The 20,173-nt window shown below is 36.5% G+C and overlaps 1 protein-coding gene across 17 annotated transcripts in view; it reads right to left on the reverse strand.

The window, feature by feature from the left end:
- Nucleotides 1-20,173, reverse strand: part of Vinc (vinculin) — a 299,829-nt gene that overhangs the window by 182,601 nt on the left and 97,055 nt on the right. For all 17 annotated transcript variants that reach the window (XR_011334655.1, XM_069838599.1, XM_069838600.1 and 14 more), the window contains exons 12-14: nt 17,030-17,207; nt 10,248-10,341; nt 9,633-9,736 (exon numbers count right to left, since the gene is read on the reverse strand). Coding sequence is in view for 16 of the 17 variants with exons in the window: in XM_069838599.1 (XP_069694700.1) it covers nt 9,633-9,736; nt 10,248-10,341; nt 17,030-17,207 (376 nt within the window). In the remaining variant the exon portion in view is untranslated. The remainder of the gene's footprint in view (nt 1-9,632; nt 9,737-10,247; nt 10,342-17,029; nt 17,208-20,173) is intronic.

The following is a 20,173-nucleotide window of genomic DNA, read 5'->3' on the forward strand; positions in this document are numbered from 1 at the left end:
TATGACGTCATTCAAAAATAATTTCCAGAGATCAGAAACAACCCTCTGTAATACCCAACAGTGTGGGCAAGTTTACAAGATGAAACTAGGTTACACAAATCATGAAATTACTTTCGTGGTTACTGCAAACACACCATAGAACTTTATGACAAATCTAATCAGTTTCGGCTGCTTCTATCTTTCGTGAAACTAGCAGAGTGCTTCACAATATTAACGAGTCTTTGTGAGATCGGATGTTAGCTAAAATTTAAGAAGGAAGTGGGAAGTGAAAAAATTGTACAATTAAATAATATTTAACCTTAAACGCTTATGATCTGTTACAGAATAGCCACCCAACCATAGAAATGATAGAGGAAGAGAGATGCCTGAGCCCATGGTGTATATAGAGTTTATGCACTACTAAATAGTAAATCTGTCTCATGATTTCTTTAACTATCAACCTCAAATTTTACTGAATATTGAATTCTGCAGATCTTCCCATAAGGAGTGTAGGATGATAAAACAGCATTGCTATAAATATTTCAATATCAAATGAAATCACATTGAAAATGAAACAAGGTTGTAACCATCAATTAAATTAAACTAAATTTATTTTAAAATCATTCCCGCTTATTTAGCACACACGAGAAACTAATTAAACCACATACTGACACATTGTCAACAAGGAGTTCTCTAGTATCACTGGGATTGTTAATGGTGAAATGATATTTGGCAAGGTGAGTCTGATGATTCGGATTACTTGATATACACCCAATCAGGTAATTGCCACAGGGCATGCAAGCGCACTCCTCTCTTCCTCCCCCTCTACTCCCTCCCCCCCCTCTCTCTTGTATAAATGCGTGGTTATATAACATAATTGATATTTGTGATAGAAAAATCAGATTTTGGAGACAGGAGCCTCAGAATCCGCCATCAAATGTTTCCCTTAAAGTATCAAAGAAACCAGTAAAAATTATTTCAAGAGAACTCTAATTAACCAACTGGTATACTAAGGTTTTAGTTACAACATTTACTTACATATTTATGGCTTTTAAGGAACCCAGATGTTCATTGCCACCCTCACATAAGCCCATCATAGGTCTCTATCCTGAGCAAGATTGATCCAGTCCCTATCATCATATCCCACCTCCCTCAAATCCATTTTAATATTATCCTCCCATCTACGTCTCGGTCTTCCCAAAGGTTTTTTTCCCCTCCAGCCTCCCAACTAACAATCTATATGCATTTCTGGATTCGCCCTTATATGCTACATGCCCTGTCCATCTCAAACGTCTGGATTTAATGTTCCTAATTATGTCAGGTGAAGAATATAATGCGTGCAGTTCTGTGTTGTGTAACTTTCTACATTCTCCTGTAACTTCATCCCTCTTAGCCCCAAATATTTTCCTAAGAACCTTATTCTCAAACATCCTTAATCTCTGTTCCTCTCTCAAAGTGAGAGTCCAAGTTTCACAACCATACAGAACAACCAATAATATAACTGTTTTATGAATTCTAACTTTCAGATTTTTTGACAGCAGACTAGATGACAAAAGCTTCTCAACCGAATAATAACAGGCATTTCCCATATTTATTCTGTGTTTAATTTCCTCCCAAGTGTCATTTCTATTTGTTACTGTTGCTCCAAGATATTTGAATTTTTCCACCTCTTTGAAGGATAAATCTCCAATTTTTATAGTTCCATTTTGTAGAATATTCTGGCCACGAGACATAATCATATACTTTGTCTTTTCGAGATTTACTTCCAAACCTATTGCTTTACTCGCTTGAAGTAGAATTTCTGTGTTTTCCCTAATCATTTGTGGATTTTCTCCTAACATATGCACGTCATCTGCATATATAAGAAGCTGATGTAACCCGTTCAATTCCAGACCCTCACTGTTATCCTGAACTTTCCTAATGGCATATTCTTGGGCGAAGTTAAAAAGCAAAGGTGATAGTGCATCTCCTTGGTTTAGCCTGCAGTGAATTGGAAAAGCATCAGATAGAAACTGGCCTATATGGACTCTGCTGTAAATATCACTAAGACACATTTTAATTAATCGAACTAGTTTCTTGGGAATACCAAATTCAGTAAGAATATTATACAGGGCGTTTTAAAAATACGGGGCATAATTTCAGGTATGTATTTCCCACATGCAGACAATCAAAATATTTCATTACAACATGTGTCCCACAACACTGAAATTCACCAGAACGTTTTTCTTTCCGCAGGTCGTTGCCGTCAAAGGAGACATTAAGAGGGCACTCTGACAGTTCATTCCGAGGCGAAGGTTACATTCAGTGTTGTGTAGGCGTTAGACTGTGCGACATGTATTCAAATCAAGAGCTGGCAGAGATACACTTCATGTACAGTAAGGCGGACAGCAATGCTGCGCTGGCTCGTTGTTTGTACCAGGAGAGGTACCCACAGCGACAATGTCCAGATCGGAAGACATTTGTACGTCTCCATTACTGTCTGTGGGAGTATGGAAAATTTAACTCTCCTGGTTTGGGAAGGGGACGACCAAGATCTACAACTCCAGAAGTACAGGAGGAGATTATGGAGGCTGTGAATATGACTCCTTCTATCAGCACACGAAGGGTAGCGTTGCAAGTCAATGTTCCTCATACGACTGTCTGGAGACTGTTGAAAGAGTATCAATTGTATCCTTATCATTTGCAACGTGTACAGGCACTGTCACCAGCAGATTACCCTGCACGAGTTAGGTTCTGTCAGTGGTTCTTGCAGCAGTGTGGTGTAAATCCGAACTTTCCTGCCTTAGTATTATTTACAGATGAAGCACAGTTCACACGAGATGGCATAACAAATTTCCACAATCAGCATGTATGGGCGTATGAAAACCCACGTGCAACTGTTCCATCTCATCACCAGGTGCGGTTCTCCCTCGACATGTGGGCCGGTATCATTGGTGATCGATTAGTTGGACCCCATGCAGACTACTTGTAAACAGACTTACGGGGCAGGCTTACACAAACTTCCTGGAAAACACCATACCTCATGTTTTAGAAGACACTCCACTGATCAATCGTCAACACATTCACTTCTTGCATGATGGTGCTCCTGCACACTTCAGTCGTATGGCTTGCCGGTACTTGGATTGAAGGTTTCCTGATCGATGGATAGGTAGAGGTGGCCCAATTGCTTGGCCTCCACGCTCACCTGATCTGAACCCTCTCGATTTCTACTTGTGGGGCCATTTAAAATCATTGGTTTATTCGTCTCCGGTGCCTGATTTGGAATCCCTTTGGAATCGAATTGTGGCATGTTCTGAGGACATACGCAATACTCCTGGAGTTTGGGATCGTGTTCGCAGGTCAATGAGACATCGATGTGAGGTCTGTATTCAAGCAGGAGGTGGACATTTTGAACATCTTCTGTAATGACAACGACCTGCGGAAAGAAAAACGTTCCGGTGAATTTCAATGTTGTGAAGGCCATAACTCGGAAATGAAGCATTTCCGGACACATGTTGTAATGAACTATTTTGATTGTCTACATGTGGGAAATACATACCTGAAATTATGCCCCGTATTTTTGAAACACCCTGTATAAAGCGTGTCTCTTAACTGAGTCATATGCCTTTTGAAATTTATTAATAACTGATGTACTGTACCCTTATACTCCCATTTTTTCTCCAAAATCTGTCGAATACAAAAACATTATTAAAATTAGTGAGTATTTATTCATAATGGTGTTTCACTGTGAAATATCTCAGGTCATTAACAAATGAAATGGTGAACCAAGAGATAATTGAATTATTATAACTATAGTAGTTTTTTATTACTTCTTGTTGCAAATTTAGTCGAAGTCTTAATATCCACCAGTCAGATGACTGGACTGGTAGTTCATATTTCTTTATATACTTATTATCACTTTTTATTGCAGATTTTAAAAAATAGGAACATATTACTGAAAGTGGATATATTATATGTAGGGCCGTGACATCGATATATTTGTATGAGTTTGAAGGTGAACACATGACGCCAGACAGAATGTAGTCGACGTGTTTCAAGTACAAGCAGCGGAAGAAAATTTGACGTACGCCTAAACAAGCATGTTCTGTGTTTTGTATACGATTATTGCACATTATAAAATCAAGACAATACAATCATTTTATATAAAGGTTAATATCGGGAAGGTCTAAAATGCTGGTGAGGTTGAGAATAATTGTTGGAAATCATACTTAAATTGTAACAAATGTGGTGAAACATGTCTGAAAACATGTTTCTCTCTCTCTTTTTATTTAGAATTTTGCATTACAGTTTTAGAATGCCGAAAGTGTATATGGCGTACAATTTTGCTTTCCCTATATTTAACTCTTACATCAATTTATTTATGACATCTAATCCGTACCTTACTTTTCTTGCATGTTGTTTGCCTGGTTTTGGTTCCTGCTGCAATAAACAACAACATTCATTTTCAAAGTTTCAAATGAAAATGACCGCCGAGTGTCTGATAGTATAACTACAGTCTAGTATATACAGTCACGAAGCTCAATACATAGGAAGTATGTATCCATAGATAGTTGCTAACCACTAGGATCGCTACTATCGCTTCATCACAGACAATGCGAAATAGTACTGGCACAGTCTATTGTTTCTAGTACCCTCACAACTCAAGCTTCGTGACTGTATATATTAGACTGTGATATAGCCTTGTATACGGAAAAACTGCGTTCAACACTGGCTGAAACCAAGGGAGCAAATGTAAAATATTTCACATCATCTATTTCTACATCAAGTTTATAACAATCGCACTTGTCATCTGACAAAACTCTTGCAATTTTGCAGAATGAACTGAAACAACTTTTTTTTTTTGTATTACTGTGTTCATTTTCGAACACACCTTTTTGCTTATATCATTTTGCAAACCATTCACTTTTGAGAAGAGATTACTTACTATCGAAATTTGCTCCACTAATTTCACACCAGTCTTTTCGAGACATTCGATTGTAGAGGATATAAATCCAAAATTAGGCGAAATATATTCACACTGTTTTTTAATATTTGGGTCACCAACAAGAGTCTGAGCATTACCGTACTTACGGAAGCTGCATCATTTCCATCAAACATCTGTATGACTCCTTTTATGCTGGCAATATTATTGTGTGAAAGTATGTGCAAACTTTCAGCCATGATCCCCATTGCATTAAAATGGGAACAGGAGGAAGAGGCACTCCAGGGCACTCATTCCTGAACATTGTTACTCGAGCGAGAGCCTACTACACTGTACTGCACGACAAACTGCTTGAGTCTGACTGCAGACAGTGCAGGACGATGCACAGAGAGGTATGCTCACCAATCATCTACAAATATACTGATGTCACGGCCCTAATTATATGTATACCTATTTTGTGTGTATTTGTACAAAATTAATCACATACATTTCCTTAATTGGAATCAAATATTTTATTGTTAATCTAGAAGAGGGATTAAAAGAGTTGAGAAAGCGAGAACGTTTATCTTCAAAATTTATGCAAGTCCTAGCTTTTACTTCACTGGACTCTACCCAAGCACAAGCTCATGCTCATTTTGGGTAACTTTAGTCTGCATTGTACCATGTAAACGAAACTTTTAAATAAATCTCGGGGAGGAACGAGTAAATTATGTAAATATGTATTTCAACAAAATGAATAATTGTAAAAGTAATACCATGCAAAAAATGTATTATGAAGTATGTGTCATTTTCGTAGTAAAAATTGAGAAGCTAAGGAGATAGCAAGGGTCCACTTTAATGAGGTACTTCATAACAAATGCCAAATTTGTGACCTGGATGCTGCTGTCAAATGCATAAAATATTTATGTAGGAATTCTGAGGAGTTGCCCTCTACAGCAACAATAGGGATGAATGAAACTCGCCATTCTGACTCCTCTGGATTCCAATCGAGGTATCTGGCATGCTTGCATGCTACTCTACATTTGAATAACATTTGTTTGTCTCCCTAAAAATGTCAACTAAGCAATCAAATAAATCTTACATTTCATTCTAAATATTATATTATAGTTGTACTTTGCTCGTATTTTATTATAAACATTTCATGTTCCGATTCTAGGTAAAAAGCTTTTGGATCACAAATAAGATGCTCATAGATCCTCATTCAGTGTCCATACTACACATAACATCGTCAAATTCACATATCTATTATAATTGAAAGTTCAGTATCCTTGCAGGCCAACCAAACTCAAACCACCATGAAACAAACTACAAACATGTCAGATTCAAAACCAAGTAATTTGCGATATTTCACTGATTTCTATAGAATATCGTCACAAACAAATTGTACTACGAGAGTTGCTGCAGCAGTGAAGGCCGTTGTTATTTCTAAAGTTTCAAAATTTTGGAAAAGAAGAAAAACAAATAAAAGTAATAGCCTAACTAAACAGTAATACAATAGAAGCTCATACTAAAACACTATGTTTGCTTATACAAACTACTACTGTATTCATTTCGAAAACCACAAACAGATTAATCTTGTTAAACGTAACAAGAAATTGATCACGAAATTCTGCAAAGATGAAATCATTACTCCCATACTGAAACAAAAATTCCTATCACCTACTTTATTTAATTAAGTTGCAATTATAATGAACAGAAGAATTTTATTAGTTAATTTTGAAATTTTACCTACTTTTAGAGATAAAGGACATGATGAATGTTACAGATTGGACAGATCATGAGGGAATTGGTTGTGCAAGTTTTTTGGGTATACTGTATTATTATTTCAAAGTTTTACACCTAACACTATACTATTATTTTCTTTTATGATGCAAAAAGTGGGATTAAGTATCAAATTTCTTGCAACTTTGTCCACAAAGTATCCAGCCATTTAATACAAAAGAAGTAACCTACTCAGGAAAATGATGCCTTAGTACCCTACAAAATATTCCTCCAGCATCCTCACACACTTATCCCAGCATACCTTCCACTTTTCAAAACACTCTGCAAAGTCCTCTTGCCTTGTGACATTCTCCTTATATTTTCGTCTGCGGTCTGCAGTTTTCTCTCTTTCAAAGACAATTTTAGCTTTGGGAAATCCAGAAGCCCCAGGCAAACAAATGACCTGACAAACCTGAAACATGTGATGTTTTGAAAGAATAGGCAGAAGCACTTTCCTAATAAAGTTGCCAGCCATTACTTGCTCACAACTGCAGCTGTTTTCTTCTTATCCTTCCCTCAGCTGGCAAAGAACTTCCTTTTTTACTGTCTGGGCCCAAGGAGTGTACTCATGTTGAGCAACAACTTTGTGATAAAAAAAAAAAAAAAAAGGACAACATGACTGTAAAGTTTCTCTGACTTTGTCAAATCTTCTTTGGATGTAAAGACTAAGGGTATTATCATTGGGAAAACTGGGATTTTGTTTCAGGGTCATAGCCATAAACCTCCGACATATATCTGATTATGACCATTTTGAAGAAATCAGGATCAATGTTAATTTTATTCTTCTCGTTTTCTCAGCCAGGTGAGTGAGATTATTGATTCCAAATTTTCAATGACTAGCTCTGCCATATTAGTCTAGGCTGGTATATAAGTGTCTCACTTCACGCCAGAAGTCATTGGGCTTTTCAACCACAAGCTTAGCTCCTCTTACTTCATGTACAAAGGACAGTACTATGAACAATCTGACAGCACAGTCATGGGCTCACACTTGTCGTCAACCATCGCAGAGCACAGAGCCCTGGAGAACATGCCGCTAAAACTGGCACACTTCTACTGCTACGTAGATGACACATTGGTCATTTGGCCACATGGTGAAATAAAACTTCAGGAACTCCAAGAACATCTGAAAAGCATTTACCAGAATATCCAATTAACGAAAGATGTAGAAAAAAAAATGGTTGTCTGCCTTTCTTGGATATTTTCATCTCCAAAAATTCGGATGGCACACTGGGCCACAAAGTATACAGAAAACATACACACACAGACTTATACTTGAATGGACATAGTCACCATCACCCGACACAGAAATGAATGGTCCTGTCGACTCTTTTGCACAGTGCAAGGACTCTCCCTTCTGAGATTTGGCATCTGTGCAAGACATTCCAACAGAACTTTGGCAACAGAGAAACTAGTTTCGCCCTCAAAAGGGCCTTTTCTGACAAACCACCTGCCGAGGAAAACGAGGAGGAGAAGTGCCTAGTATACATCCTGTTCTATAGTCTCATCTCAGGCAAGATCAGCAGACTATTAAAGGAACATGGGAATAAGACCATCCATAAGCCACCCACAAATCTGCAAAACTTATTTACACCAGTAAAGGACGACCTTATTCTTAGGATACCGGCATGTATAAAATACCATGTGAGTGTGGAGAAAGCTACATTGGCCAGATGGGATGCACCATTATGGAATGCTGCAAGAAACACCAATGCAGCTTAAGACTCCCTACCCCAAGAAGTTGGCAGTAGCGCAACACAGCCTGGAAATGGGTCCCAAGAAGGATTTCGACGTCACCACTTCATTGGACAAGGCACCAGGTCGTTGGGACCTGGTTATCAAAGAAGCCATTGAAATCCAGCTAGTTTGCAATAATTTCAACAGAAATGGGGCCTACAGCTCAGTACAGCATGGAAACATGCTGCGACCATCCAGAGAACAGTAGGCAGGTCAAGATGGGAAAGACACTCTGACAGAACAACTTCAGCAACAGAGAAACTAGTTTCGGCCCTCTAAGGGCCTTTACTGACTATCGCCAATTTGTACATGGAAGACGAGCACAGAGCCCTGGAGAGGTATAAGAGGAGGCATAGGACCTGGCACAGATGGGACCTTCAGTCAAGCATAGCATGGGAATCTGCCACCACATGCTTCTACCAACCAGAACACTATAGTTACTGGTCCACAGTGGGAAGTCCAATGAACACTTACATACCGGCCTAGGCATATCTCACAGCACTTCAATCCCTGAATAAGATGGCGGAGCTAGTCATTGAAAGCTTGTAATCAACACTCCCACTCACCCAGCTGAGAACACGAGAAGAAATAATCAATATCCAATGCTGGGAAAGTCTTAAGTACTACAGGATTAATGTTAGCAGTTTGAAGCAAGTATTTTGCAACTTCACTTGAAATTCCTTCTGCTCTTTAAACACTAGCTGCAGAAGGAATTTTTCCGCCACATATTTCATACCAAAATCTCTGAAACAACAGTCCATAGAATCCCCAAATCTTCTAATTCTCGCATTAATGTCAATAGTCATTTTCGTTGATTGCATGCATCTATGATTTCTGGATGTTCTGCCTCTTGAAATTCTACAATGCGAATCAATTTCAAGAGACTCCTGAATATTGCTGTGGTGTTGAGACCACAATGTTATCTGAACTTCACACACTGAATCATCCCTGAAAGCCCTCTTATATATTCAAATAGTTTCTGGAGACGAATGTCCAAGCTGGAAGCAAAACTTAATGCAGATTCGCTGATCTATATGCTCAATCAGTTGTGTCTCACTGTCAACTGAGAAGACTGTCCACCAATACTCATAATCAAAAGTACAACAAGACCACAAAACTAGCTCTCGATATATTGAAAATGGCTAGATACTTTCCAGACAGACTCGTAGTAATGAAGGAAAACGGTTTACTTTCACACGTGAAATACCCATAGGAAGAAAAAATTACTATTACTTACTCGCTTGCACCTGCTCAGATGCATGATTTACACGGGAGATGAATTGTGGATCTTCTGAATTATCAGATTCTTGCTTTGCAACCATCAGAACTCGATTGGCCAACCTAAATAAATATATTTACTATTAACAATACTTAGAAATAACTCAGACAACAATATATACATACCATTAAAACAAATATGAACACTGTGTACAACAATATGGGAAAACATTTCATACCACACACACTAGACAACACAAAATACGCACACACAAATCCCCATACACACACTCTCTCTCCTCTCCTCCTCCATTTCCAAACATTAAGACATAAATATGAGCTTTTAGATTATCATGGTGACTGTGATCAGAATTAGGCTTTTGGGTAATCCATCGTGTCCTGGAACTTGACATTTCCAATGTTTCGGATCTACAGTACATACAGGTTCCATCATCAGAGGTCGCCAGGCTGTTGTCTTACCCTGATGATGGAACCTGTATGTGGTTCCCAAACATAGGAAATGTCAAGTTCCAAGACATGGTGGATTACCCAAAAACCTAATTCTAATATAAAGACACAATCTTGAAAGAAATAGGGAAATATGAAAAACAAAATCTTTATAAAATAGGAATACCTGGCAATACTTGCTGTGTTATCAACCATCTTCTGAGGCTGATTTTTACGTATTGCTTCTTCACACAAAATAGAATGCTTCTGGATTTGTTCCTCTGTAACAGATACACAAAATCTCTTGTTAATAATATCAACACATTACTTCTTTTAATCGAGATGTATGATGACCAGTCCCTTCGTATACAGAAGAGGTTTCAAAGTTTTTCTTTGAAAACAGATGGAAGTACGATTTTCTCATCTATCAACACAAAAAAAAATTAAAATAACAATACTGGTACTCTATATTATCTACTTTCTTCCAATTTTATCAGCGAATTGAAACAAAAGGGTGCTTTTGGAACGAAATATAAACCAAAATTAAATTTATAGGCAAATTTCAATACTAAAAATATTCTAATAACACTGGTCGGCATCACTTATCTCCCTGGTGAAATTTTTGGTAAGCTTTATAAATTCAGCAATGCTGAGTTCGAACATGATAAACAAAAATTCTCATATCACCTACAGTTTTTGAGAAAGAGAATGTTTTATCATTATATATAAATATTTTCTTCCTTTATATGTAGGAGGGTTCTGAAGGCATGCACTGCAGCCAGAGGTTTATTGTGCTTATCACTTCTGTTCTGTAAATGATATCTGTTTCCAAAATTTCGCACTCTTCTATGTATACAGCACACTGCACTGTGAACTTCATCTGGGCTATGTAATGATGACAATGACATGTGAATTAATTATGACGAAATGAGTTCGAGGTCCAACACCAAGCGTTATCCAGTAAATCTGCTTCAATTGGTTGAGGGAAAACTTTGAAACAAATTCCAACAAGTAAATTATCCCAACCAGAATCTGAACCTGGGCTTGCTTATTTCATAGCCAGACATGTTAACTGTTACTCCACAGTGGCAGACTATCATTATGTTTAAAATACATTTATAGTGGTATAATATAATAAAAAATCTGAAAGTTAAAATTTATAAAACAGTTACATTACTGGTTGTTCTGTATGGTTGTGAAACTTGGACTCTCACTTTGAGAGAGGAACACAGGTTAAGGGTGTTTGAGAATAAGGTTCTTAGGAAAATATTTGGGGCTAAGAGGGATGAAGTTACAGGAGAATGGAGAAAGTTACACAACACAGAGCTGCACGCATTGTATACTTTACCTGACATAATTAGGAACATTAAATCCAGACGTTTGAGATGGGCAGGACATGTAGCACGTATGGGCGAATCCGGAAATGCATATAGAGTGTTAGTTGGAAGGCCGGAGGGCAAAAGACCTTTGGGGAGGCCGAGACATAGATGGGAAGATAATATTAAAATGGATTTGAGGGAGGTAGGATATGATGGTAGAGACTGGATTAATTTTGCTCAGGATAGGGACCAATGGCGGGCTTATGTGAGGGCGGCAATGAACCTCCGGGTTCCTTAAAAGCCAGTAAGTATGTAAGTAATATAGGCCTACACCTTTACGTGATTTACATTTAAAGTAAAATGTTTAGATGAATATACTATATATACATTTCTCATTATGTAACACCATTACAATATTATATTTAGGGGTGTGATTTTTTTATATTAACAATATATGCGAAATATGCTAAAAACATAATTATATGCATGAAAAATGCAAATCCCTTAATCAAAGTAAAAAATTAAGTGAAATATATCCCCGAACTTTCGCGAAATTGATGTAAATTCACAACATTACTTCATAACCATGACATTTTTTTAACAAAAAACCGGTTTCATAAAGAATTCACATGAAAAAATGTCACTTTCTTCCAAATAAAAAGTGAAAATTTTTTTGTACAAAAATATACCTGAACATTTCTACATATCTGATTGTTCAGTATTACATAAGTGTGGCATCTGGCAATGATGTATGCATAGTTTCAGGAACGACTTCCAGGGAGCAGCACAAGCAGACAATGGTCGTAAATCTTTCCCGCAGCAACTGCCTTCATGTGATCAAGAAAGCAAAGCTGTCACCCCTCACAGTCGAATAAAATTGAATTATGAATTTAATTAATGATGCAAACAATTTTCTATTATTTTCAAAGTGATTGTTTCAATAATAATATTTAAAAAATGTTATTTTATTATTTTTTAAGTTTCTTTAGTTTGTGAAATATGGATGAAGTTTCCTACTTTTTTACGAAATATTCATCAAAATCAAATCATTTTAATCGCCAAAATCAGGGTAAAATAATCAACAGTAATCTCACTAGAGGTTTTGATTTATCTACAGAAAATCAAAACTCGAGTGGGATTTAATTGACTATTACATGATTAAAAGTAAGTATATAAAGATTAGAAGTAACGAAGTATCCAATACAATAAAATATTAATTGACTTACGAAAATTCAACTGGCTTCAAATGTATTATTGTATCATCTCAACATCACAAATATTATGCTAGATGGCAGTAGTGTGTTATGATTAGCACTTTTCTTGTTATCAGTTGTGCCAACTATGGAATCTTCATTGAATTGAACTCTGTGGACGGTATTAGTCAAGAAGGCTTTGTTGATTCAGTTTCATTTTTATTAAACCAGTTGCATTCCACTTCAATTATCCGGATCCCAATAATCAACATCACTTGACAGATGATTTTTAATAAATCTTAGTATTAAAGAATCTCTGATACGTGACTATCCATAATACCATATAGCAGCAGCTATAACATAACCTAAATAATATAAACAAGTGTTAGAAAAGTTTTAATTAGGGATGATGAAATAAACAAGAAAAGTTTTAATTAAGAATGATGAAATAAAAAATAAACAGGAATAATTTTAAAAGGAACAATTATTGAAAGTACAATTTTCAAATTTGAATGTTTTAGAAGTTGGTGGTTCAGTTGATGTTATACTGGACGTGTGCGTAAAAGAAATGGAACTCGTTGATGTACATTATGTATTCCTCAATTTATTCAGGATTTCCGAATGGTGCTCTTCATTTATTTGTAAATAGGGTTTCAGGGAAGTTGCATAGCCATGACCAGTGATCCTTATTAATTCTTGTTCTGGAATGCCAATGCGAGTCATATTTGAAATGCTGTACATCGACTGGAGTGGTTTGTAATTTTCTGTTTTTGATGTCCAGACCAGTGCAGTTTGAAATGTTGGCAAACAAAGAAACAAATGCTAGGGTAGTGATACAAATAAACAAATGGTAGGGAAGTGATAAAATTAACAAATGCCAAGGACGTGATAAAATTGTGCGATAAGCAGCCATGATTGGTTGAAAGACATCGTTTTGTACCGTTTTATTGGTCAAAAGTAGTATGACGTAGTAGAAGTGTAATAGTCACCATAAAATCACACCCTTAATTACTAAAGTTATTTTCGTGTTTAAATAATATTTAAAAATAATGTATGCGGATGAGCATTATTGCTGGAGTCTGCTTCACCTAACAGGACTGCAATGAGATGTAAATTGACCACAATTTAAAGACATACTGTATAATATGCACTCTGGTTGGGTCTTTGACATTGTCAATCCACTTGAGGTATGTGGACATAAAAGAAAGAATTGGACCATAATCGTGTATCGTTCCTGGATAGCTCAGTGGTAAAGCGTTGGCGTGCTTAGCCAAAGGTCTCGGATTCGATACCCGGTCCCAGAACAATTTTTCCCTTTAACATTATTCAAACCAGCTTTACAGGAAGCTAAACCTGAAAGCCTAGATCGACTTCCTACGGAATTAATTACTTTCATGAAATTAGTTGCGAAACTTAGTGTCGTCGTATAAACTAGTCTTTAGTGAGTGAACAGTTACATATTTTAAACACATCTCAATCTTCTTGTAATCGACCAAATAAATGTTCTGTTATATCTAAAGAGGTCTGACTTCAAAGGCACAAGAAAGCCTCTATCACAACTAGTAAGGAGAGCATACCATCTTTAATATTCCAATGTAAGTTTGGTGATCAAGATAAAAGTGTGATCTCCAAAACATTGTTGCACTTCATGTTCGAGAACATTGATTGCAATGCCTTTTGCTGTCTCCATGGTATGGCAGGAACCTTGTGATCATGTGACTGACTACTACTTTTGTTTATCGAAAATCAGTGGTTTCTCTGGAAAATCAAAAAACAAAATAGTTTATCCAGCCAGATCTTTTTGTGTGGAGACCTGTCGCACATGATGAGTCAATGCCTGTTATGTTATGGAATCTGAACTAGAATCTCGAGAAATCTCACCCTAAGCTGGACCAAGTTTACCTTCAAGAGATGACCAAGATTTTTCAATGCCCAGTACCATACAGCCACATTTAATAACCCAATCTGAAGGCACAGTTACTTGAAACGAGTCTTCAGTAGTAGAATCTACTGGAAAAGAATGTGGAAGTCTCACTATATAGTAAGAAATAGTATGGCATTGCTAACTATTTTCCAATGAACAGGGATTTAGTTTACTGTAGTGATGTCCATAGCCAGATGGAGTAAATTCAGACTAACTATACTCTTGAAGAGTGGAGGCATTTCATTGACTCATCGAAAGTTAGTCACAAAGCAGTTTTACTGCATAACAAAAACAAAGATCCTCCAGTGCCTCTTACTTATGCAGCTCAGATGAAAGACTCATTTATGAAAACACTGAAAGATGGCTCAATAAAAAAAAAAAAAAAAATTAAAAACACAGTGGAGCTTATATGCTGATCTAAAAATAGTGGCAGTGGTTAATGGGATACAAAGAGGTTTACACAAAATATTCTCATTTGTGAATGGGATAACCATGTGGCAATACACATTAACATGTAAAAGAATGGCCACTCCTAGCTCAAATAATTCTAGGAGAGAAGAATGTGGCACATCCACCTTTAAAGTGTTTCTATCTACACTGCATATGAAATTAAGCTTAATAAAGAGCGAAGGACTTACCAAAATTAAAGAAAGGCATATTTGTTGGTCCTCAGATAAATATTTTTCGAGATCCTGAGTTCACATCCAAAGTGAAAGTGATGGGAAAAAAGAGCCTGGGATGCCTTTGAAAACACTTACAGAATCTTCCTTGGAAACACAATATCACACAACTAGAGAAAGACTGTAGAAGAGTTAATTTCTTCATGCCATGCGAATGGGTGCAATATGTCTTTGAAATTGCATTTCCTGCACAGCCATTTCGATAATTTTCCTGATAATATGGGAGCTGTCTCTCACGAACATGGACAAAGAGTCCATCAAGATATTTCACCAGGTGCAGAAGAGATACAGTGACAACTGGAATAAAAATTTCTTGGTTGATTTCTGTGGACACTGACGAGAGATACGTCATCCGAGCAATACAAGACAGAGGATGACAAAACAGTGTGATATTTTGTAATTGAAAGTTTCATATTAATCCACATTTTCACATTTTATTAGTGCCATAATCACTTTGAAACTGAGGTGTTCAGTATCAAAACAGGCAAAGTCACTGAAGGCAAATTTTTCAGTATTCAGCAAAGGCTCCAGAGATGAACTGATGATAATTAAGAAAGTCGTTGAAAGTAGTATTTTCATTTGCATAGTTAATTAATTACCTATGATATAATAATATCGTAATTATATTAAATATAATAAATAATGTAATAACTGAATATTACAGTGGGTACTATTTCCTTTTTCAAATTCAGTTTATTATCCATATTTGTAAGTGTGAGAGCAGTGCTGCAATGTAGTTATGGAGCACAGTCCACATACACTGTGTGTGTTATGCAGTGCAGCATCATCCGTGTAATTGGTGCTTTTACAATTCTGAGCATACTTATACTAGAACAACACGAAATATACATACAGTACGGTGAAGAATCGGTAGAACAGAGAAAAATTCTCTCCAGCACTGGGACCGGAACCTGGGTTTCCAGCTTTAAGAGCTGGCTTTGTGGATAAAGCGCCAGCACGTAAAGCTGGAAGCCCAGGTTCGAGTCCCAGTGCCAGAGAGAATTTTTCTCCGTTCTACAGATTCTTCACCGTATGGAAATGCAGAATTACTGCACTAAAACTCCATATGTACTTCGCTACATCATAGTAATAGAAAATTTACAGACCTAAAAAACATATTCACAACATATCAACATACAAATTTCAGAACGCACCCACCATCAAGGCACCCAAAAAAAAAAGGAACCAAGCAAGGACCTCACTAGAAATCCCAAGATGGCCAACATCAAGCCGAATCTAGTCATTAACTAAGTCAAATTAGTTTCAATGAACACTTTCTATCAATTATCTTGTTCTCTGGAAAAAGGTCTCATGTAACAGCTTACAGTAATTCATTTTATATAAGAACAAATTAATAAGTTCCTGCTCCTAAATATGCACAGTATTAGTGGCTTGAGGTTTGGTCTTCTTCAGTGAAATTAAAATAAAACTTTATAGCATCCATACCTCAAAACAAGAGATTTACTTATGGGTCCTTTTTCTGGCAACAGCCTAAATTACTATTTATGGCCAATGCTAAATCAGTGATATAAACTAGAAATAATAATGGACCTAAAATTAATCCTTGAGTAACTCCATGTTTAATATTTCTTTCCAACATTTATTAATGAAAACATATTAGTGTGGACGCACCTTAGTGTGATGGAACCTTACAAGCTCATAACCCTTTCTACTTTACACTCTATACTTTCATCATGTTTGTCATTGTCATTCACCACCGCCATTATTATTTCACTTATTAATTTATTTTACATTTATTTAGAGGTATATTATTATTACCTTAAGGATAATAAACATATTCTCCTCTTTAAATGTTCATCATTTTTCTTTCTATGGTTACTGGGACTACATACCTGACATCTTTATGAAGTCTGCTGAATCTGTTGCCTCGTCACAAAGGGTACGGACATGCTGAACTGAGTCTGAATATTGAGCAACAAGATTCTGGAAGTGCTCATCAGCCGCCTTACTTTCAGGATAATTCATTCTGATGCGACCGGCACTCACGAGTTGTGGCGTCAAACTCTCAACCTGTTTTTATAACAAATACACACAGTAAAGTTTTTCTGATCAGAAATAACACTTTATTCAATTCAAAACATACACACTAGGTAAATTCATATTTTGTAAAGTCTAAACTAGATTCCTCTTGAGAATTGTGGACTGTTTATTTATACAAGGTTTTCCAGTAGAATGTGACAGTTTTCGTAGTCTTATTGTCGGACAATCAAATTGAATTAACAGACAACACTTTTACTGGCAACATTGTTTTAGAATGCAATTTATTAATCTGTATTTATTTTTAAAAAGTTACATTTTTTAGGTGACCACCATGACAATGAATACATTCTCGCAATCTGCTCTGGAAGCTCATCATTACTCTCTGCAATAAATCACGATCAATGGCTCTAATTTAATTATGGTTTTTTTTAACTATATTATGGTGCATGGTCTGTTACAGTACTTTACTTTTCAAATATCCCCATAAGAAGAAGTAGCTGCTGTAAGATCAGGAGACCATGGTGGCCAGGCAGTATCTCCAAATCGTCAAATTATGCACCCAGAAAACAAGATTCGCAGACAGTTCATTGATTCTCGTGCAGTGTGTGCTGTCGCCCCATTCTGATCCATCTCAGACAGTTCCAATGTTCTCAACATTTCTTGGCAATGATCTGTGTTGACAGTCACTGTATGGTTACGTTCTTCAAAAAAGTATGGGGCGATAATTCCAGAGACAGAAACACCACACCATAGGCCTACTGTTCCCTTCTCACTATGTAGTGGTTGTTCGTGCACTTGCATGGGTTGATCTTCACTCCAGTATCGGAAATTTGTTTATTAACGAATCCAGATAAGTAGAAGTGTGCCTTGTCCAACATAATGAGTGTGTTTAGAATATCTGGATCAGCATTTAACATTTCACTGAACTCTCTACAAAATGCTAATCGAGCAGATTTATCAGTGTCACGAAGATGGTTCACAATTTGGATTTTGTATGTATGGAATCTGAGGTCTTCGTGTAAAACACAACACGTGCATGTGAGCAATAAATTCAACGCAGCTGATTGACGCCTGGCAGAGCAAGATGGACTTCTCTAACTCTGACGATGTTTTCTGGGATACAGACTGATCGCAGACCACCAGGAAATCTATCACAAACATTGCCATGTTATTGAATTTACTCACCCACTTCAGAATTGTGTAATGGGAAGGAATTCTTCCATGTCGTGGAACATTAAATTCATTTCTAAATCTTCTCTGAACATGTGTGATGAATTTACATTCAATATATGCTGTTACTGCAAATATACGTTTTGCAACTGTCCAGTTAGCCATAATATCATTTCCTACAATCACGGGGGAAGGTCGCATAGCAATCAATATTTACTCCAAAGCACAAAATTGCTAGGAACAGCAGTGTCCTGAAAAATGTCACATTCTACTGGAACACCTTATATTTTTCTAATCAGTTAACAGGTACAATAATAATTACATAATTAATCATATTTAACATAAACTCCCATAATTATCTATCTTTCTAAGTGCACAAATTTTAATAAATGAACTGCTAAAGAATCATAGCTTCTTGTTAATCTAAATTTATGATGCAATTTTATAATTAATTGCTAGTACATTTAAATGCGTTTAGCCACATGTTCACAAAATCATACTGTCTGTTCCAAAAAATATGATTACACCCATTTTATACAAAACTGATATGATGCATTATTTCATCTGAGTTGAAAGATATTACTATGATGTACCAAAGTACATACGATATTTCCGTGCAGGAAATCTGCATTACCGTATGGTGAAGAATAGGTAGCATGGAGAAAAAATTTTCTCCAGCACCGGGATTCGAACCTGGGTTTTCAGCTCTACATGCTGACGCTTTATCCACTAAGCAGACTGGATTCAAATTCAGATGTCTTCTCAGTTTAAGTTCTACTTCTTCATGTACTGTGTCACAGAGTACGTGACAGTGGCACAATGTTCAGAGGTGCACTCATTACAAGTGAATAAGTGGCCGGGGTCCAACAGAACATGGCACCATCTTGAATCACAAAGTGATAACTTACACTTTTCTCCATTCTACCTATTCTACACCATATGGTAATGCAGATTTTCTGCACGGAAATATCATATGTACTTCAGTACATCATAGTAATATGGTAAGCATCATAATAATTTAAATGTGCAATTTTTATATCTCCAATATAAATCCAGCTTAATAAAATTCCAATGACTACACTGCAAACTGTGGTGATATTTGTAATTTTTTCAACTGCTGATATGTGACTACAGTCATAACAGTATTTCTATTTTCTACTTCAACGACTTCATGGATTTCAATACAATTTTAAGAGAAGCCATTCACTGAGGTATGTACCACATATGCAAAGTCTCAGCAAAATTGGAAACAGTGAGTGACATGGTCTGGATGAATTGACATGGAATGACCCCTAATTCAAATGGATGGCCTCACTTTTCTCAGAAACGATCATCTGAATAAACGTGGGAGGTACAGGTTCTTACATTAGATCAGATTTGAACCCAAGAATAGTGCATTATGGTCTACAGTACTGGGTAGTAATAGTAAACAATTAAACATACCAGAAATGCTACTTATAGAACTAACTTTATGTTTAAAAAAAATGTGTTTTCTTATAAACCACCCACATAAATTAAAAAATATAAATGAGCCAGAATCTTCCCTCCAGAACATACGCCCACACTATGAACATATTACTGTTTTAGGTGACCTTAACATAAATTTACTGTATACATCATACAACTTACTAGAACATTCCAAGCTTGAAAAATGACTTCAATACAGTGTCCTGGGCTTGATTGATGACGCTATGCAGATTCCCTGGAACACAATCTGGTCACTACATAATGTAGACCAGAAAACTGTGGCATTAAATGACTTTATATTACATCTGTATGACATGCGCCACTGAAGACATGCTGCTCCTTGGATGACTACTATTATA

Source organism: Periplaneta americana, chromosome 10, assembly GCF_040183065.1.
Source record: "Periplaneta americana isolate PAMFEO1 chromosome 10, P.americana_PAMFEO1_priV1, whole genome shotgun sequence".
NCBI classification, from domain to species: domain Eukaryota; kingdom Metazoa; phylum Arthropoda; class Insecta; order Blattodea; family Blattidae; genus Periplaneta; species Periplaneta americana.